This window comes from Stegodyphus dumicola, chromosome 2 (assembly GCF_044657685.1).
Source record: "Stegodyphus dumicola isolate Sdum_Otavi_A_Nest chromosome 2, ASM4465768v1".
Lineage (NCBI taxonomy): Eukaryota > Metazoa > Arthropoda > Arachnida > Araneae > Eresidae > Stegodyphus > Stegodyphus dumicola.
In genome coordinates, this window is record NC_140769.1 from 198,692,499 (window position 1) to 198,715,763 (window position 23,265).

Genomic DNA, 23,265 nt, shown 5'->3' on the forward strand with positions numbered 1-23,265 from the left:
CCGAATTACGTAAGCTGAAGTAAAAGATTTAGTATATATTCATTGTATGTTAATAAAGTAATCAGAGTGTAATAAAAATAGATTATAAAATTTACGCTGATGCAACTTTTTGTCTAACTGCACAACATGTAATGGAAGAGAAGGCTTGTAGAGATCTCTTTTTGACATGCCTCTAAAAGTAGATGTTATACTCCTTTTCTCTCTTCAATGTCGAAGGACTTTCCTTTGAGTGGCAACTTGAGTTTTTGGAAAAGAAAAAAAATCACAAGAAGACAAATTTGAAGAACATGCAGGACGATTGAGTACACATACTTATTTTCGGAACACAAGCTGTTCTCCGACTGGTTATTGAATAATGAAAAGATGCATTGTCATGCAATACAAAACATTTGGAATACGTTTTCTCACTGAAAACGTAAGATTAAAAGTCATCTGCTTAATTCACAGCCATTTACAAATCAAATACTCGGGAAATTGCAGAATCGTTTTGATTCTGAGCTTGTAAGACAAACTTAATATCACTGGTTTTAAACACTTCTTTAATCTTCGAGAACGTTCTTTCTTTAGCTCATATTCCAAGAATATTAAGTGAATACAATTATTGCAAAAGAAATTGAATATTCATTTGCACTACGGCTTGGTAGTTTACTAACCGAGTTAACAAAACTTAAATTCTGCTTTTTGTATCTAAGAATACAACAATATTTTAAATATTTACAAATAAAATATTAAATTGGAGAGTTAACTGGAGCCTCACCAGTTGCCTAGCATTTGAAGATTGTTAAATACTAATTGTTTGTTGCGAAGTGTAACTCAGGCTGCATGGTTGGTTTTCGTAGATTTATAGGTTCTTTTTACAAAGGTTCTCTATGAAAGCATCTTAATCAAATAGCTCCCATGTTCTTTCTATGTTCAAATAACCAACTAATCTAGTTTAAGCGCAATTTTCAAGTGAAGTTACTAGCAAAACCCGAATACTCATTAAAAATCATGTAGCTCGCCAATCGGGAGTAACATGAAAGATACGGCGCCAATGATTGAATTGCTGTTACGGTATGCTGTTTCTAAACTTAGATTCATTCCTTAGAGTCATTCCTTAATTATATAGCCCACCAGCGGCAGAGCGGTAAAGACGCTGAGCACTGGTACTTCGGTCTGATGTTCGAATCCCGCGAACGGGCTGGCTGCATGGGCGTTTCCGTGGTTTTCGCCATGTGTAACGTGTATACGAGCCAGTTTCCCTTAGAAAGTCCTCCACGAAGGCATCCCTCTCTTTAGGCAGATAGCCCTCGTGTGCTTTGCTATAATTAAATAATCCAATCCAATCCAATCCTTAATTAAATAAAATTGATTTGTAACTTCTACTAGAACTGACGGTAAGAATTGAAGTCTAAATAAATAATATCGTGTGCAATCTTGATTAATATAAAATTAAAAATATTTGCATTCAGACAGAAATTTTTTGAAATATTTGCAATTACTTTATAAGAAGGATTTATTAATAACCGTAGTAATTACGTATTCTATTAAGATTCAGTTCTTGACAATTACATTCTAAATTAGAATTTTAAGAATATAATGATATACGCTACGCACAAAAATATATTTTAGGATAAAAAATGAGTTGATTTTTTATGTTTTAAAACTTCTTAAATTCATTTAATAAACATCGTATCCTCGTTCTTAATTGAATCCAGAATGTTGGGTGTCGTTTATTCTTATTATTACTTGTCCAAAGAACCTGCTGACTTATCCAACCATTAAGTAGCTGCAGATAATTTCTACATAACCATTGAACTTCCATTAATTCAGTTCCTAGAGGGCTTATATCATAATTTGACTTTTATAAAAATGATTATTCTAAATCTTATGTTTCTATAAAAATATACTGTGCTTTAAAAATATGGATGACAGTATCAACCGCTCTTTCAGCCACTTCATAAGCAACAATTTGTTTAGAAATAAATTATGCAGTTAATGTCATAAGATATTTTCATAAAATTCAAATAAACATCAAACGAAAATTCTCAGTTTTAGACAATTCGATTTAAACGAAGTTAAAGTAAAGTAGCAGACGATAAAACGCCGAAGATAAAAATTTACTCTTATTTTTTTTTTTTTTTTTAAAAAAAGGAAAAAAGAGAGAAATTTAAAAAAATAGTTAAAAATTTGAAAAAAAAAAAAATCTGAAATGTTTCAGATTTTAAATTACGTCCAAAGGGGCGTTTTTTAACATTTTGTGTGTTACCTTTCTTTATTAAATATCATGTTCCTCGCACTTAAACCATAAGATCCAGTGCAACAGCAATATCGCAAAATAGTTTTAAAACGAGCATATCTTTAGAATTTCCGATACAGTTGTAACGTTGATAACGTTGCCATTGCTCGCTTTGAAATCCTTGAGTTTGTTAATCAAAAATTCGTCAAAGTTTTAAAAAATAGGAAATCGATCATAAAACAAATTTCAAATTTCAAATTTGGTCTTCCACATGCTCATATTCGTTGGAGGATTACGTTATTCAAAATTCGATGACTCTATGTACCGTTGTTTTATCACAATACGAGAAATATACATACATTTATGCAGATTTTTCATTATTTAATTTCTTCAAATATAATGCAGGACTCTAACATTTTGTGGCAACAGTTTGAAAAGTGAACCGACATTTATGAGTCCGACGCAAAATGCCAAAACGAAACTAATAGTCCTTCGGGATTCAAATCCCTTTGGACTAATAATTTCATCTATAATTTAAAATAAAATAACTTTTCATATAGTATTAATAAATATTTATTACGCATCATTTAGGGAAAAAAGTTCATATAATTAATTCTCCGTAAAATTTTACATGAAATTTAAGGTTAAAAATAGCTGTGGCAATTCACTGAAACAAAAATCCATAAACCACATTTGGCGTTATTATTGCTCAAAAAAAAAAAAAAAAAAAAAAAAAAAAAAGATGCCAAATTTCAAAACGCGAAAATATGTAAATTCGTGTATATCTTAGAAAATTTTGAATAAAAAAGTCTAATTTTTTGCAGATATGCTTAAAAATACATCTACTTTAAGGTGATGGTAAAAATTTTATATGTTATAATTCAAAATTTTTTCGAAAAATTTATAAAAATTATTTAAAAATAGAAATTTAAAAAATAAAACACAAAAAATGGGTCACTTTTATTTGGAATGAACCTAAATTTCGAAATGTGAAAGGAGAAATAATAAAAGTTTAATAAAAAAAGAGATATTAATAAATATTTACCAAATTCAATTAACATTGAGGAGCTAAAATTTTGAGAGCTAATATTTTAAAAACTACTCGTACGATTTTTACAAAACTTGGTATTCTGGCATAATTTGAGCTGTAGAATTGAAATATGGAAAACTATCGATATGTTATTTCAGAAAAAGTCCGATTTTGTGTCAAAATACCTATGTTAGAATAATGCTATATATAAATCTAATATATATCCCAAGGCGCGCTTTGGAGACATGAAAAACGCAGTTTGAATTTTGTCATTCGGCCCAGTAGAACGGGAGATATAGCACTGTCCCAATTTTTTTTGAGCAGTGTACATTTGCTGTTATAGAGTCTTTCAGAAAAATGTATGTACACTTTAACGAAAGAAAAATTCTTTACTGTGTGTTAGTACCGAACGTAATTATAGGCTAATGTAATCATACATATCTTAGGTTAGATTAGGTTAATACAATCTTCCATTACCTACAGTTATACAGTTATGTAGAGTGCTCAAAGTGTAAGGGCGGTGGCCATTAGCGCCAGACACATAGCACAACGGCGAGAGTTTTCTTAAATAAATTTGGTCAATGTGTCTGCGGGGACTGCTGTACATGCTGCTGCATTGTTCTGAAGAAGGGCCTTAAGGAATAATCGATTTACAGTGCTACATGATGTCCTTCAAAATCCACCAAAGCTATTTTAATTCGTCACATCTTACAATAATGAGGGTATCGTCATGTATTAAGCAAACATCATACAACATAATGTAAAGATAACTCAACCAAGACACATATATCATCTATGAAAGTGTATATGGCATCTTTCTGACGAACCCTGTAAACGTTATTGAGCACATCGGAACTTTCTTCTTGAAGCTCATCTAAATTGTGTCCTTCCAGATACACTTCCTTCTTAGCCATACCCCAAAAGAAATATCGAAATCAGCTCAGATCATTCGCATGCGTTACATCTGCGATTCCACAGACCTGGGAAATCCTTACAGCAAGTCGGGAAGATTATTGCAAAATATTGGGGTGTCCTGTAAATTCAGATTTTTCTAATGACACCCATGATCAGCTTCCTGATCAAGATCAATGTCACATAGATTCGTGTAACATAAAAACGATCATATCTACTGTCTACAGCTGGCTGCCTGAGATCTTTACTTCTAAAGGCAGAAGACAGTGGCATACCAGAAACAGTCCTGCAGCTTCGAAGAACTGAAAGCAACAATTTCGAAATGTACTCAATAAAACTCCACAAGCCTGCTTCGCATAAGCATAAGCATCTGCATTTGCTTTTTAAGGAAATATTTTGGGGATGCTAATATTTACCTGCAAATTTAAAATAATGTAAAAAGTAATATAAATAATGTAATAAATTATGAGAAATGGAGGATAAACAGCTTCAGTATTAATGTAAAAATGGTTAAAAGTAAGTTGAAATCATTAAAAATAGTCAGATACTTATTACATATTATGTGCATTGAAGTTGATTTTTTTATAATATTTTTAACCATTTACTTAATTAAATTACTTACAACATCTACTTAACTAACTTACCTTGTTGGGTCTTTATACAACTAGTTGTCAATATTAGCGAAGGAAAAATTAATAAGCATTAACGAATTCTATAGCAAGATTGCATTGGCAGAAATATGCTTGAATAGACATGTATGCTTTTATAAATATTCCTTTCTCCTCAGAGCTTTAATAATACCGCTCAGCAAAAGATGCAATTACATCTTGTAAAAATAAACCACCTTAGGAAATACTCAAAGAAACGAAAGGGAAAAAAGACACTCTTTGTTGCTCCATCTCATCCGTTGCTATGGTTTTCGAGAAAAGATGGAAAGGCGAGATATTGCATTAGGAAAGGTGTTTGTTCTATTTTTATCTGTATGATGGCGTAGGAAGTAACAGAGCTTTCGTTGTTTTTACTACATTTATAGGCTTTGTATTCTCCTTACAGCATGTTTTCTGCAAGACACGTGCAGGATAAAGCAAGAAAGTATTCCTGCACGTAGCACATGAAAAATGTGGAACGAGAAATATGCTTAATCTTCACCGCTATAAAATGGAAGTCTGCCCTCACTGGTCAGACGGGTTTTTAAATTCAAATTGACGTAAAAAAATTCTTCGCAAAATTTATGCATTTTCTTAGTCATTTTATAAGGTATTTCTCCCGCCTTCTTAGCGTGCCTTCGTGGTGTAGTGGTCTGCACGCTGAGAGCATATTCCAAAGGTCCGCGGTTCGATTCCCGGTGAAAGCGTTGCTCATTTTTCATCTTGCCTGCTTCCAAAAATACCTAATGCCTCTACAGTTTAAACAATCAGTCCCTTTCAATTAATTTTCTTAATTTCTTATACTGAGGCTTACAGAGCATTTGGACACTTTAAATTCTGCAGAAAAATAATATATAAAAGGATTAAATTAGATTACGTTTTGACCGCATTTTGTAATAATATTCCTGTTCTAATCTTTAAAACTTTAAGCACATAAATTTTACCCCTCAAAAAAACTCTGAATGGAATTAGATTCTAACATCGCACCAGAGATTTTACCAGAGTTTAAGATTTATTACGCTTTTCCTGAGCTCACAGTTTACCAATCGGCTCTTGAACTCACTCTTGCTAACCCTTTCTTTCAACCTTTTTAACTTTATTGTAAGCTTTCTTTGCATTTACGTCACATAAAATTCAACAAATTTACTCGATATTCACCTAATTCCCGATAAGGGTTGCCATGTATTTTTTCTTTCTTTACTTTTTTTTTTTTTAGTTCTCAGTTTATCATATCGGTGTTCAGTTTTTTTAGTAAGATGAATTACAAACTTTTTATTTGTTGTCTTTTTAACTTTATTTAATAAACGTCACTTTCTTCGCACTTACACGACATAAAATTTAACAGAAAAAACATAAAATATTTAAAAGGAGCATATCCTTATAATTCCCGATACAAAATAAAGTGTGACCATACATTTGTTACATTATTTTTTTAAATAATGTATGTCGATGCATTATCAAAAATAATGCATAACATTTGGTGGCAACATAATTTTATTTTATAAAGTGACTCAGATAATAAAGTGAGGATCGAGATTAATTGTACCTCTGGGTGCTAAAAATATCAATTTAGCTGTTTTTTAGGAAATTAAAAAAAATTAAGCAGCAATGAAAAAAAAAAAAAAAAAAAAAAAAAAAAAAAAAAAAAAAAACAGTTAAAAAGGTGTTAAGACAACCTTTTCTCCGAAAAATTAAAAGTTAAAAATGTTATTTACTGCGTTCTTTTTTTTTTTCTTTTTTCTTTTTTTTGTAATTATAGTAGTGATTTAAAAAATTGATTGATGTGATAGTCCAAAATTTAGATGATCATCAAAATTGTTCCTTTATGATAGTTTGGCCCCATATCATAAAAGCAATATGAAAAGCAATAGGAAAAAATATTGTTTTATTCCAGAATAAACAACTTTGTTACAGAAATTATTAATACGCGAGTTTGTTGCGCTGTGCTGCTTAAAATATAACGAAACGGTTCAAACAAGAAAATCGAATTCTAAATAAGAAAAGAAACTATCGCCGGAAAAGAACGGGCGTTTCATGCTCAAAAAGATTTTAAATTAAATTTGTAGAGATATTAGGTTATTTCGAAGCAGGAGACATGAAAAATGTGCAGTGCCCTCTCCGGGACTCGAACCTCGGACCTATAGATACGCGCTGAGCGTGCTGACCATTACACCACGAAGACATGCTGCGAAGGCGGGAGAAATACCTCATATACTCCCCATTTAATCCCGGATTAGGGGATCCAATCGCCAAATCCTGGTGGTGGAGAATCATCATCCACCACCTTTTTTAATTCGGACGCCACTGTAGAGACATTAGGTTATTTCGAAACAGGAGATATGAAAAATGTGCAGTACCCTCGCTGGGATTCGAACCTTGGACCTCTCGATACGGGCCGAACGTGCTGACTATTACAACACGGAGGCATGCTAAGAAGGCGGGAGAAATACCTTATAAATTTTGATGTATCAGTTTTTCTGGAAACTTTGGAAAAAAAAAAAATTACATCAGCAAGATACTATGGTGGCTTTGCAGGAAGACAAAACTGTGTGCCAAGGAAATTTTAAAAAAGATAAAAATTAAAAAAATGTATATATTACTGTTGGACCATCTTGCATGGATGAAAAAAACCTAATACTTTAGCAAAAAAATTAAATAACAAATTTAATTTAATAATTATTGTAGAAGAATATTTCTTGCATAAGATGAGAACTGGGGTATCTCAAATGCGTGATGTCTTTTCAGCAGACCTAGAAATGCGTCTTTTTTCTTCTAAAGAATACTTCCTTTATGCGTTCCAAGAAGGTTGCTATGAATCATATAGGGACTAGAAGTTCTTCAGATTTCAGCATTTATTCGATGATTACTTTCGCACAAGTAGCAACAGAACATTTGTTCTGAATTCTCCATATAGTTACGCATGGACACTATCACTGCATATTGCTCAATAAGCATTTTTATTTGTCTGTGGAACAGTGACTGTTTTATCCATTTCAATAATTTCCGATTCATTGAATTTTTCTTCACGTCTTATTCCGAATGAATAGTTAAGGCTCTCTTATCCAAGCATTGCAATTATTCTATGGCAACTGGACCATTTTATAAATCATTAATGCCGATTATTGATATAAGCAAGGAGGTATATTTTCGAAGGCAATAATGTTTGGCAAACAAAGCACACGCCAGTAGAGTCCAACCCAATACAGTAAAACATCCCGTTAGTAAATATTCACGGATTTTTGCCCGTTATAAGGGAGTGCCTGCTAAAATGAGAGGATGCTAGTCTCCTAAATCTAACGTCTGGGATTCAGGAATTGTTCCTTAGTAAGGAGTGTATGCTAAAACGGAATTTCAACTAATGGAGGTCGATTATGACTGGGTCTGTGTTGATGCCAAACATTAAGCATTTAGACGATAAATATTTCGCCTAACACATTAACTACTTAATATAATTTAAAACAATCGCATAATTATTTTGAAGGTATTTTAAAATCTTCAAAAGATTATTTCCGAGTTTTAATTGCATACATAAAATGCCCAATTATCCCTGTATCAGAATCACGTACATGGTTAAAAATCTAAACACTATCAAACCTGTCATTACTGGACAATTCAATTATTTCCGAGTTTTAATTGTATATATAAAATACACAAATATCCTTATATCAGAATCAGGTACATAGTTAAAAATCTAAACACTGTCAAACTGTCATTACTGGACACTCACTGAGATCTAGGATTTTGTCCATTTTGAGGATAAAAAAACTTTATCGTTTCAGGGGCAAAAATCGTTAACGGACACTAATGAAATTAAGCATTAGTCTATTTATCAGGGTTGAAGTTTTGACAGCTAAATGGAAGAATAACGATCTGTACTTCGAGGACCGTCAAGTTCAGAAACTTCCGTTCGTGTGTGTGTATTCTAAAATTTTGTACCCAGTAACTAAGATTTGACTACATTTAATCTGAAAAAAGGCAGTATGCGAAAATTATTTTGAACATGTTTAGAAGATACTATCATACATTTAATACATACCAGGTACTGCTCATCCATGCAATCTATATGGGGTCCTATGACGGTGAAGTACTTCATGCCTTGTGGTGGAGAAGCGTATGGGATATCCACTGTGACCTTGACGTAGTACCGGACGGTACAGGACCGGGACTCGAAGCTACAAGGAAGGGCACTCTCGGGAAGCTGGAACCGGAAGGGGAAGGAGTGGCGTCCCCTCGGCAGGATAGGCATATTACCCTCTAACTTCTCTGAAATAAAGAAGAAATACTGATGAAATATCAACTTTTTGGAAACACGAAAAGCAGTCATTTTATAATAGAAATAAATCAGTGATCAAAAGAAAGAGAATCATGTCAATGTAACATTTAGATTTATCTTAGTTTGACGTAGATTTAAAATTAAATTCTATCGATTTCGAGGGCGATGAAACATAGTTACGGCTTCTTCGGGAGGAATAAAAGACATTGCAAAATAGGATCTCAGATCTTCTTTCTATTACAGGCTAATCCAAGCCCTCTTCCTCTCCTCTCAGCTGTGAGTTTTCTTAAAAGTTTGCATTACATAGAAGCATTTTTTTCAGTCCACCAATTAGAATTACGATGAATGGCTCTTGGTCTTTTATATAGGCTTTCTATTGTCGGATGTTTTCCATCACAAGGTAGCAAGAACTCGAGTTTTTTATAAAGAAGTTTTGTGTTGCTATAAGGAAATAATTAAGCGTATGTATAATTATTACGTCATCGTGGATCTGCCAGAAGCCACAATGCATTTACCATTCCTCTCGCAACTTTATTTCGAAAACCGTGGATATTTTTTTTCATACTTTTTTGAAGCAATTGCCCGTCTAAAGACTGCACAGAATTAAACTCCTCTTATTCAAGTTAAGTGCAGAATTCTCTTTCTCTAAGGTTCAGTTTCGATCTCATGCCAAACAGACTGTGCCTTGTAGTTTGCGTTTGCCTTCTGCAAGGTGCATTTAGCATCCTCTGTAAATTTCAATTAGTTGGCAACGATACTTGTAACTTCGAGGTATTTGTATTTTCAGTTTACAGGAACGAGGGCGGGTTTATACTAATATTCAAATTCATTCGAGAATTCTTCTTGTATCTTATGAAAGAGAAATACATTTTCACGTATTTAATTTCTCTTTCCAGATTCTACACCAGTTTATGATAATATTATACATTATAAACCGCAGTGTAACCGCAGTATGCAGATAATAAGTTCAAAGAGCTTATTTATAGCATATTTTCTTATTTAGTCAAGTACAGCTAAATGCACGGGGGACATTAGCGACGTAAGCTCAGGTCAACTGGTAATGCCCTCTCATATTAACTAACTCTAAAAGATTCTATTTTGTGAGCTTTATTTTAGTCTGCAAAGAAAGGTTGAGGATATGAGCATTTGAAGCTTTCCAAAGGATCTAAGGTTTACCTATTGCGGTAAATCATACAATCCCACCTTACAGCCCCGTTCCAGTATTTATTAAAAATAATGATTTAGGATTTAAAGTGATTAGAATATAATTTTAATACAATTTGAAATTCCCAAATTAAATTGAGAACATTTCTTTTCATGTGATAAAAATAACAGATGAATATAATACGTAACAGATAAACTTAATGAGATAAATATAATTAGTACTGAGAGCAGTGTTATAATGAACTTAACTAATAATACTAAAGAAATGTCCACGGGATTGCTTCAGAATAACATAAAAAAAACATTGTAAGAATTCAGGCATTTGGAAATGAAAAAAACGGAGTGTACAGTAAATAATTTTAATAAACCAATACAATTTTAAAACAATACTTGAAATGGTATGTTGGAGCAAGTTATTACAGATTATAAAATTCATAAATAGAACACCTAGGCAGTAGGAAGAGAGTCGTTTGCATAATATTTTTAAACTTAGGATACTGATGTTTATCCTATTTCGCCAACTTGTAAGCAGTTATCATCAATCAGCTTATTTCCTTGTAAAGAATCCTTGTATCGAATTTCCTTGTATCGAAAAGTCGTTTATGTACAAGCCCAATACAACTTCTTCGAGAACACTGGCACTTACTACTTTTCTGAATCAATTTGAATCTAAAATGTACGACATTTCAGGCACGATTTTATCATGGTTATTTATGCAGATAGTTTACGTCTAAAATGAATTACGCTTTCAAACACCTTTCCTTTACAAGGAAATAAGCTGATTGATGGTAACTGCTTACAAGTTGGCGAAATAGGACAACCGTGTTTATACTTAAAACAATGAACAAAGCAAAGTGACAGCTAACTTAGCGTTGTCTACAGAAGAAAATAGCAATGAATTGGGAAAAACTATGATATTAGAATTCTCAAAGCGTTTGGAAGAACCGCATTGAATTAATGGAACTGATTAAGCGATTGATCACCCTCGTAACTGATAGAATTTCATTCAAAATCTGCGCCAAAGTAAGATTTTCATTTTGGCCTAAATTTAGATAATAACGCACCATCATAGTCTGTAAGAAGAGCTGCGTTATTTCTATTCAATACAGGGGTTGGACAAAAATATGGAGACACCGAAATAAAAACATATTGTTGTGACTAATACGTGTAGGAAAACCGTTGGCATTTAAAACTGCTTGGCAGTCTTCTCCGAATAGATAAATAGAAGTCTTAAATGCTTTGCAAGAGAATCTTGTACCACTCTTCTCGTAAAACTTCAGCAAGTTCAGTTAACGATGATGGTGGTGGATAGCGCTCATGCAGATTTTTCTCCAAAATAGCCCCGAAGGCTTAATAACATTGATATTTGGTGATTATGGTGGCCATGGTAGATGTGAAAGTTCACCCTCATGCTCAGAAAACCAGTCTCCTGGACGATGTTGAGCTGAGTGAGCAGGAGCTCTGTCCTCTTAAAATAAGTCATCATCATTGGGAAACATAATTTGTACCTCGGAATAGACGTGATCAGCCAAAATGGTCACATAATCCTTGGCAGTTGTGACCTTGAACAGTAATCAAGGGTTTCATGAGTTTCACGATATGGCTGTCCAAACCCTTGAACTCGCTCTTTTTTTTGCTGCCGAGAGTGAAACGAAGTTCACACTCGGCAGCAAAAAATCTGTATCATACGCTTGGGAAGGAGTTCGCCAGACGTAAACTCGCCCAGGAGTCGAAAACAGTATGAAGGAAGACTCATCCGACCACAGGACTGTCTTTTATTGCTCTACAGTCCAAGTTTTATAACTTTGGCACCTTTTTCTTCTCTTACAGGCATTTTAGGTAGCTTACATAGCTAGTTTCATGCATAGTATAAATTCGAAGTCAACTTTTATTTAAATATCTCCAATGATGTCATTCTTCTTCATAAAGAGATAGCCTTTGTGTGCTTTACCACGACTAAATACTTCTAGACGGTCCAAATCTATTAAGCTAGTGAGTCAAAAGTTTTTAATTATTTAATATAAGTATGTTTGGCGACAAATACGTCCCGTATTTAATTTTCGAAAGATAATACCACAAGGGATGCCCATTGATGATTTATTTGCTCTGAAACATTTCATTTTTATGACTTCATCTGTGGCATAGAAAGTTACAAAGTGAATAATAGAAGGCGGTTAATTAAGAAACATTTGCTACACGAATTTGAAAGAGTTATAGCACTATGGAAGAAGTAAGGAATAGTCAAGTGAAAGAAAAACGTTTCTTGTAACATAACACTGCAAATAAATAGTTAAAGAACTTCACTTAGATACTTGAATTTCTAATATCAGCTAAACTCACGAAATGGAATTTGTTCATGGCAAACTACATAAGGACTATCTATATAAAGAAAGGGTTATTTTTGTGAAGAACATGTTGAGGGAAACTTGCTCGTATTCGTGTTATAAGTAGAGAAAACCACGAAACCATCCATATACAGATTTTGTTCGCCAGAACAGGAATCCAAATCGAACTATCCCTGTTCAGTCGTCTTATCCACTCGGTCCTTGGTCGTTTCTATAAGCCGTAGCTTCTCATAACATTTCTGTATTCCTAAAGACACAGAAGGCAGTAAATGAACCCAAGCCAGAAGCGGTTACCAAACGTGAGTGATTCGAACATAAGATGATGCTTTCTGGCTTGTAAGAGTTTTTAAGAGATTATCCATTGCAATTTCACTGCAAACGGTGCATTATGTAGAAATAAAGAGGATACATGTCATTTTGAAGCCGAAGTACTTTACAGTGGAACAGAAAACGCGCTTTCAAACAGCAATTTAATGCTGAATTTCTGACTGTTTGCACCACTCACAGGAAAAACTCCAGGAACTTCGCGAAATCGAAATGATGCCACATCCATCATATAGTCTGGAGATTTCATCATCGCAATATTTTTTATTCCGATCCCTGGATTGCCTCTTCACTGGAGGTTCGCTCCTTCACGAGCAACGCGAAGGAGGGGGAGGCTGTGGTAAAAACATTCTTCGCAACCCAAAGACAAAAACTTGGATGAGTGGCGTCGATGATCTAGCTCAGTGGTGCGCAAACATTTTTCGACTGCGACCCCTTTTGTAGAGAGAAAATTTTTGGCGACCCCTAGAGATAAATGTTCACAAATACGATGTATATTTCGCGCATTTCTTTCGTTTCATCAAATAAAAGCATCATAATATCTGACTCATATTAATTTTATTAATAATTTTAAGAAAATACTTTTTTTATAACACAAAAATCAGTAAATTGCCCTTTAATGAGATGTATGTGGCTGCAAGTTTCTAATTATCTCATCGATGTTTGGATGTATGTTGCTAATTGCAATTCGCATATCATCTTCAGGGTTTTAACGCGAGAGGTATTCAGTTTTTATTGAAACTAGTTTGCTAAATCCAGTTTCACATAAATACGTTGATGCAAATTGTATTAACACTCTGATGGCATTCTTGCATAAAACGGGATATTGTTTTTCCACGGATAGCCAAATTTTTGGCAAGACTGAGTCTTAAATTGTTTTCGAAGAGTATAATCACTAATTAGATCTATCAATTGCTCTTTCTCACTAATTTGAAGAGTTGAACTGCATATGTCAAAGTAAAATGGATCTCGAATCCAACCAAGATCGTTTTCAGGAAAATCCTCGAAAAATTTTCCTTTAATTTTTCAATGTGATTGGAAATGATGTTTTTAAATGTAAATATATCTATATTATTTTCCTTGGTAAAATCGTTAAAGCAAGGGAGCATGTCGGTGTTGTTTTTATTCAGTTCAGTTTGCCAGAGACTAAGCTTATTCTTAAAAGCTTGAATTTTACTGGCTGAAGTTATGATAGTTGAATTCTCACCCTGCAAGCTCAAATTCAAGTCGTTAAGTTTTTCGAAAATATCAACTAAATAGCTCAGCTTCCCTAGCCAAACTTCATTGATATAATAACTTGCCAATCTACGTTTATTTTCGATTAAAAACATGTACACTTCATTTCTCAAATCCGTCATAGTATTTTCCCACGTGAAAGCCATCTGACTTCGGTGTGTAACAGTAATCTCTCATACGTTGAGCCCATCTCATTGCAAAGTATTGAAAAGAGACGGCTGTTGTGGCTGTTGCATTTAATGTAGTTAATTGAACTAACAGCGTCTTGTAATATGTTGTGCAACTCTTCATCCATATCTTTTGCAACAAGAGCTTGCCGATGAATCATACAGTGATTAAACACCATATGAGGCGCCACCTTCTGAATTAAGCCTCTGAGCCCTTTATTCGAACCTGTTAATGCTGCAGCACCATCAGTACAAACCGCAACACAGTTTGCCCAGGAAAGGGACTTTGTTTCAAAATATTCATTTATTACTTCGAATATTTTTTCTTCGGTTGTTTTTCCTTCCAAACTTTTGCAACATAAAAACGTTTCTGTTATATCTTCATTAAAAATAAACCTAACGTAAATAATTAGTTGTGACATTTTAGTAATATCGGTAGTCTCTTCCAGTTGTAAAGCAAATACAGATGAATTTTGTATGCGTTTTATGACTTCTGACTCGATATTTCGTGACATTTCGGAAATCCGCCGAGACACGGTATCTCTTGATAATGGTATTGCTTTTAGTTCATTTCCATATTTATCGCCATGCATAATTGATGTCATCTTAGTTGCTGCAGGAAGGATAAGGGATTCTCCAATTGTATGGGGTTTTATTGTTTTTCCTATTAGATAAGAAACTTCTAAAGAAGCTCGTAATGCTTTCTGAGGTATTGTTGTAAATTTCTTTAAATGTGCACTTTGAATTTTCAGATTTTCAGCTCGTCTTTGAAACAAATCGCCATGTTTGTTTTGAAGTTCTTTATGTTTAGTTTCAGGTGCCTTTTTAATTTAGCTGGTTTCATGCTCTCATTTGCTAATTTTTCGTTGCAAATGACATATATCGGGCGTTCTTCATCATCAACAGCACAAAATGTAAAACCATACTTCATAAACTCCTCATTGTATTTTCTTACTTTTTTAGATCGGGCATTTAGTTCAGTATTTTGCGAATCCTCATCAGCATTTGTTCCTTTGTTAGCTGAAGATGTACCTGGTGTACGTAATACCCATTTACCCATTATGAAGATAGGGGTTAAATTATTTAAACTAAAACAAATGATATATAAAATTTTATAATTTTTTTTTTCGAGAAATTCAATAAAATTAACAGATATCTTTCTCTAATGATAGTACATACCTGATAACAAAGAGTAGCAAAGCCCGATAAAAATATAAAAAATCATAATTACACAACGTCACATGATAAAACTCGAGAATAAACTAAAACAATTGCAGGCCAACTGCTACATGCTACAACTTCATGCGAACACTTCACGTCTTCACTCTGACTATCAGATACACCGCGAACCTCGCCATCTGATTGGCTGGTCACGGAAGCGAATTTTTCCCCTTTCCCTGCGGTTTACGTCTTGTCAAACAGGCGCTTTTCAGTAAAAACTGGCGAATTACCGCGAAGAGGGCGCTATCTACCGGAGTGAAAAACTTGCGTCTTCACACTTTACTTACATTACGCATTACGGTCAAAGAAAGAGCGGACAGCATGAAATTGCAATTAAACAGTGAGTGATGGCGCTTCACTCTTTATATGTGCACTGTATGGTATGCAGCATGCAGGTGTAATGCATTTCATAAAAATTTGGCGACCCCCAAAAAACTTCTGGCGACCCCTAAAGGGGTCGCGACCCCTAGTTTGCGCACCACTGATCTAGCTGAAGATGGCTTAAGACGGTGCAATGCCATGGCTTACACTTTAATCATACTCAGCTATCATTATTAAATGGTGCTTTAAGAAATGAAATGATCAAAATATTGCAAAGCATTTGATTCACTTCAATAGTGTTATCCTATATATGGTTAATAAAAAAATATTTGATGTTGACATTAGATAACATCCTTGCACTCCCTATTTAATTATACACATGTTTTCGCTGCACTTCATTCAAACTTATTTTCTCGATTTACTTTCATCAGAGATATATTTCTAATTCAATCAATTCAGTTAGTTTTCACTTTGCGGCAAGGCAAAAATACACAAAAATTCAATCTTCTTTAAAAATATTAAAATACAGAATAACATAAAAAACCAAATGCAATTAAAAAATAAAAATAAAAATTAGTGTTGCTACGTAAAAATCAACCAATCAGTCAATGGGCAGGAAGACGTATTTTTCGGGGCGCAAAATTGAAAGTTACCTTCTGACTACATTATGCAAAAAGACTCAGAATTTGGCTCACCAACTGCCTTATTCACTATTCTACTAAGAGTTAAAACATTTGATGTGTACACCACATGACTTCCTTGTACGGAATATTAAATTATACGCATTTTTTCCTGCATTTCATTTAAACTTATTTCCTCGAATTTCATTCGAGATGCATTTCTCATTCAATTAATTCAGATCTCACTTTGCGACAAGACAAAAATACATAAAAACTCATTCAAAATATCTTCATTAAAAATTGAAAAATGTAGAAAAACACCAAATACAGTTAAAACAATTAAAAAAACAATTTTTACAATGAAATTTACAGTTTCTTCTCAAAAACAAGCAATTTGGCCAGCGTGCAAGAAGGCAGATTTTTCAGTGCACTAAATGTTTCCTTTTGGACCCACACAGCAAAAAGACACTGAAGTGTGTAGAAAGACTTAATTCACTATTCTAACTAAGTTCCAAATGTAAACAAATATGACTGCTATAGTAAAAACAATTAGGGTAATCCGCGCTTAAACAACTATTAAATTGTTGATAGTTCTACAACTATTGCATGAAGATTAACTAAAAGTATCAAAGCCTTAACCGGAAGATAAAAACAACCTAATTCAATCATTTTGAAAGTCAAAAATGCACAATTTTCCAACATATAAGAATAAAAATAACTGAGCCTCACGGGAGCCGAGTAACAGAGTGGGTACATATATCTTTATAAATATATACTTTTTGGTTTGGTAGATTGCAACCAAAAAGGGAGGTGCCCAATTGCATGTTATAGCAGTCCTATATATTTCAATGTTCTGAGGCTACTCGTTTTTGAATTAAGCGAGATACGTACGTACATACATCAGAGAAAAAATCTCTTCTGAATCCATTTTAAATCAGTTTTATAATCCATTTGGGAAAGAAGAGCGCTTTAGTCTGTTCTTACGTATGGACGTCAAGCAAAAACATCGTTAAATTAGATTACAAATTTGATTGCTGTCAAAATGGATATTTTCGTTGAAATATCGTACCCGGATTTTTTCTTGATTACAATGCTTCCTTTACTTCGTAGAAAGAAGTAAAAAAGCAAGGATAAGCAAGGGGGGGGGAAAGAAACATATTAATAATTTGATTTTCGGTTTTAATCCTTTGATCAACACAAAATAAAAATTAACATATTTAAGATTTATTATTTTTTTATTTTTACTATTTATCGTTTTAAACGCTTATAAGGTATTTCTCACGCCTTCTTAGCATTCCTTCGGAGTGTAGTGGTCAGTATACTCGGGCATATTCGAGAGGTTCGAGACCTGGTCAGGGGATTGCTTATTTTTCACTTCTCAAGCATAAAAAAACTAATGTCTCTACAGTGCCGCCCGAACTGAGAAAGGTGATGGATGATAACTCTCCACCGCTAGGATTTGGTGATTGGATATCCTTATCCCCAGTCGCCCTTTAAAAGAGGGAGTATAGCATGCCTTCGGGGTCAGCACACTCGACGCGTATTCGAGAGGCCCGTGGTTCCGAGTCCCGGTGAGGACACTGCTTATACTAAATAACTACAGCTTCCAAAAAATCGTCTGTCTCTACAGTGGTGCCTGAACTAAAAAAAGGTGGTGCATGATGATTCTCCACTACAAGGATTTGGCGATTGATCCCCTGATCCCCAGTCGCCCTCTATATGGGGGATATATAAGGCATTTCTCCCGCCTTCTTAGCATGCCTTCGAGGTATAATGGTCAGCACACTCGGCGCGTATTCGAGAGATCCGAGGTTCGAGCCCTGGCGAAGGCATTGCTCATGTTTCATCTCTTCTGCTTCGAAATAACCTAATGTTTCTACAAGCCATGAATTGAAGTTCCGATAAAACATCTCTCCATTTGGCTATTGGAAATTGTCAACACGAAATTATCCTATGTATGATTAATCCAAAACATCATATATAGAAGTACTATTAATCCAAAGCAATCTAATTAAAATCAATTTTACGATACTCGAAAGTAAAGCAATCCATTATAAGCTGAAAGTAAATACTTCATTCAATGAAAAATGCCCAGTCATGTCAAAGTAGTATTAATCAAAAGTGTGATACCTTTATACGACTGTATTTTTAATGAAAGAGTTAACATTAGGGATTGAAAAATCATTCGCTTCGTGAAAGTGTTAAAAGATAATATTGTTTTCGCAGAATATAACAAAAGTATGACTTTGTAAAAAAACGAAGAAACATATGAATTGGAAAATGTATTCTTTTTTTCCTAGAAAATAACAGGATAGCGAAATTTTCTCCTGAAAAACTAGATAGAGATAAAAACTAAATCCAGACAAAGAGCAACAATTTGTTTCGCCTACAAAAGCCCACGAGTAGAAATTTTAGCTGAGAAATATTCGTTTTAGGATTTTATATTTTCCTAACTGTTCGCAGAAACTGTCAAAATATATCGGGTTCCGTTTTTGTTTAGAAATTGTCTCGTTTCTTTCATATATATATACAGTTAGAAAAGATTGCTTGTGACAACGTTCTAAGAACTTGGCGGCCCAACTATCGAAAATCGTTTACGAACTCTGAGTTGAGTTGTTTAGCTGCCTGTAGTCCATTTTTCAGAGATTTGGCTCCTTTTTTATTAGTGTTATTACCATCTCTGTCTCTCACAAAAAAAAAAAAAAAAAAAAAAAAAAAGAAAAAATTCTGACAACTTGTTAAAGATAAAATTTTAATACTTGAAGTATAAAATTGTTTACTGAGTCTTTCCCCCCTTTATCTTTTTATTTTTCAATTTCAATTTCTGTATTCTGTTTACAAAAGAAATGAAAGGAATTACTATCGAAAGTTTCAGATGAAAGATGTTAAAAAATACTGCACCAGATAAGATGACAACATGGATATTAAAAGGAGAAGCAAAACTAATTGTGAAAAATCACTTTTAATAAAAATATTTTAAGACTGTCTTTAAATATTGTTCTTTGAGTTGAAGCTTCATTTATAAGGCTTACAAATTCTTTTCTAAATATACTTATTTACCAAACTATAAGAACAATTTTAATAATTTGCTTATAACATAAAGTTATTTATAAAATATATACATATTTTTATAATTTGAGTCACACCGAAAGATTTTTAAAACCTGAGGCAAATCTCTAAACTGTATCTACCATTTTGTCTTTTCAAATGCTTATTTATCTGGGCCAGTTCCTATGCGGCTTAATCGATCGTTTATTTTATGTTTATAGGTAAATTTTAATTTTATAACTGGGACCAGCTAATAATGCAAAAAATGCAAAAGTGCAGGTGTTTCTCAGTTGTTTTGTATTTAAGCCGCAATGAAAACTAAAGAAAGAGAGCGTATAATAAGCTGTTATATATTTTTGCAATCATTTATTAGTTTTTTAGTTTAATGTTGATGATTTAATGGAAATATTGTAACACAAGTAAAAGATTAAAAGAGTCTAAAAGGTTTCAGATTTAAACATTTGTCTTTAAAGTTTAATACGGTTTATAAGTAAGAATTATCAATACAAAGGGAGAAAAATGCAAGTGTATTATGAAAAGTCTCAGAAAAAGAAAAAAAGAAAAAGAAAAAATATATTATGTTTTTCTATAAAAAATACTTAATGTTTTTAATTAGATACATCATTAATTCAATGCATTTTTATTTAAATCAATCCGCTTAACCCCACCCCCCAAATAATAATACTCTTTTAAGAATTGCGTCTATTACTTTCAAATAGTTGTACTTGTAATAAATAACAGACAGATTAAATTTAAAAAAAATAAAAATCTGAATGAAATTTTACATTACGCGCAAAGGGCCGTTTTTTAACGTTTTGTGTGTTACCTTTATTTATTTAAATAGCACTTAACTTCGCACTTAAACCATAAAATTCAGTTCAATAGTAATATCGCAAAATAATTTTAAAATGAGCATATCTTTAGAGTTCCTGATACACAATCACGCGCGCTGAAAATAAATATTTTTTTTCCTCGTACAGTGTTGCCATTTCTCGCTTTGAAATCGTTGAGTTTCTTAAGCAAAAACTCATAAATGCTTTACAAAATATTAAATAGATAATAAAACAAATTCCAAATTTGGGCTTAATATAGATATTAAATAAAATGAATGATATAGATAATGAAAAATTGAAATAGATAATAAAACAAATTCCAAATTCGGGCTTCTAAAGGCCCATATTCGGGTGGAGACGTACGTTATCCAAAATTTGATGGCTCTAGGTACCGTTGTTTTATCACAATGCGAGAAACATACATACATTTATGCAGATTCTTCATTATTTAATTCCTTTAAATATAATACAGAGCTCTAATATTTGGTGGCAAGAATTTAAAAAATGATTCGCGGTTTATAGTGAATCAACGCAAAATGCCAAAACGAAATTAATAACCCTTTTGAGCAAATTGCTCCTTTGGGTTAAAAAATAATAATATTTATATATTAATTAATTAATATATATTATTTCATAATACTATATTAATAATTTATTATCCATCTAAATATGTATTAATAATATATTTTACCATTTATACCATTTATATATCGTATATAAACACCTTTCAAATCGACAAATTATAACAGTTAGCATGAAATTCGGTATTTTGTACGTTTGCAATTCCTTTATGACGCCTACAAGTTTTATCCATTCACCACAATTTCTTCAAGATGGGACAATTAATTACCTTCTCCTGATCAGCCTACCAGCCAAGAACACACGACGACATCTTTTTTCAAGGTTTTTCTCATGTAATGGATGGCATAAATTTACATCCAATTCAGTTACATTTCTGTCTGATTTAAAATTTTGATCTCGTCCTCGTTTAAATCCATGCGCCGCGATAATGAATGGTGAATTTTTTTAATTTTAAAATCTACGATTGATATCAACGGAAGATAGGTTAAAATCGGAAGATATTGGAAACCCATTCCCCTTCCCCCCCAAAAAATTGTCAAATCATATTCAAAATTCCGAAAAAATTTCATTCGCGAAATTAAAATCAAGAATAAAGTATTCCTAAGGGCTATTGTACTGCCATCGCAAACACATAGGTGGACAAAATTTCAAGAAAATTGGGTCTGTAGAAAGAGTTTAATCTAATTTCAAAATTTGACTCAAACAACCAGAGAATAGAAATGAAATAAAACCGTGAAAAAAAGTATTCCCACATCTAGACTTCGAGTAATAAACAGCCAGTTCATTAATAAAGAAGGAAGAATAAAACCATATATATATAAGAATCATAGAATAATATTCTACAATATTTCTCTATTCAAATTCCTTGAAATATTAAAAATAAATAAAGAGGAAATACGTAAAAGTACTAAAAATAAAATAAATAAAAAGTATTCAACATTTTGATATTTTACTCAATCGAAACAGCATTTGCACTTTTTGATTTAATAACTATTTAAAATAGATATCTAAGAAAAAAATTAGTTGTTTATCTACGCAGTGTTTTCGGATCCCGCAGGAAATTGCTATAAATTTCCCCCTTTGTTATATTATTTCTGCAGGATAAGGCTAGAGAGGGCGCTGTATACGCTCCATTAATGCTAAAGGCATAAGGCGTTGAAGCCAGAGATGCCTAATAATATATCCTCAACTATTTGATTTTGTTATATTTTTCTTGTAAATGTTGTTTTCGAAAGTCTCTTTGATGCACCATTAGATGCAAAACCCTTTTCATTCCTTGCACGAAGTAAAGAATATATGGTAATCGAGAAAACTATTGGGTACTATATTTCAACAAAAATATCCGTTTTGCCGTTTCCGAATCTATCTGGACGAATTTTTTGGATGACGTCTGTACGTACGGTTAAAATTAAGAGAATATGTTACTTACCTTTCCCCCATATAACAGCTCTGTCGTCAATGAAAACGTGATCATCTTTGACCGTCCTTCTGTCACCACTGACAACCACTTTCCATTCTGCGTGAGCTTTTCCTCTCAGCAACACCCGGATGGCTGAAAACAACAAACGGGATGTTAGAACAGAAAATCATGAGCCATCGTTTTTGCTGCAGAAAACAGAACACAGCTATCCGGTTTGAAATATCACGAAATATTGCGGGTTCAGTTCTATTCCACTGCAACACAAACACACTAAAGATCACTATAAAATCAATCAAATGAATATTTTAATTTCTGAGTATAAATAATATTTTTTAGTTTCTGGATGAATACCTTTTAATTCAATAAATTGATGATTTCAAAGCCGTACACGTACTTAGAAATTATTTATATTTTTATTTTTTAAAAATAAAATGTCTGACTGATATAATGGAAATACATTTAATTTATACAATCATGAATACTTACAATCTATCATGAATACATGAATCATGATTATATATTTGTGACAAATAAAAATTGTTTTTAAAATTTCGGGACATAATCGTTTGGTAATTTGTCATATGAAATCATAATATAATATATTTAGTATATTAAAAAACTTAAATATTATTGATCTGTAACTTGAGATTATAATATAATATATACATAATGTTTAAAAATTTAAAATTATTGATAAGAGATTATAATATGTTTAGTATATTTCATACTGTAAATTTAAATAGTTTGCATTTTTGTTTTAAAGTGAAATATCATTAGAATTATCTTATCGTTAGAACATATGTTTAGTATAAAGTTTTTATCATTTAATGAATGGCAACAAAATTTTGATTTTATTTTAACTGTTAATTAGGATTTAAACGAATTCTTAGTCTTTTAGAATTAA

At 32.7% G+C, this 23,265-nt stretch overlaps 1 protein-coding gene across 3 annotated transcripts in view; it reads right to left on the minus strand.

The window, feature by feature from the left end:
- The window catches only part of LOC118183879 (arrestin domain-containing protein 2-like), a 390,857-nt gene that overhangs the window by 85,591 nt on the left and 282,001 nt on the right, over window positions 1-23,265 (minus strand). For 2 of the 3 annotated variants that reach the window (XM_085811621.1, XM_085811622.1), the window contains 2 exons: window positions 22,371-22,493; window positions 8,844-9,070 (listed from right to left, as the gene is read on the minus strand). In XM_085811621.1, coding sequence (XP_085667747.1) covers window positions 8,844-9,070; window positions 22,371-22,493 — 350 coding nt within the window. Of the gene's footprint in view, window positions 1-8,843; window positions 9,071-15,495; window positions 15,626-22,370; window positions 22,494-23,265 lie in introns of those variants that run through there. The other variant, XM_085811623.1, reaches the window with a different exon arrangement.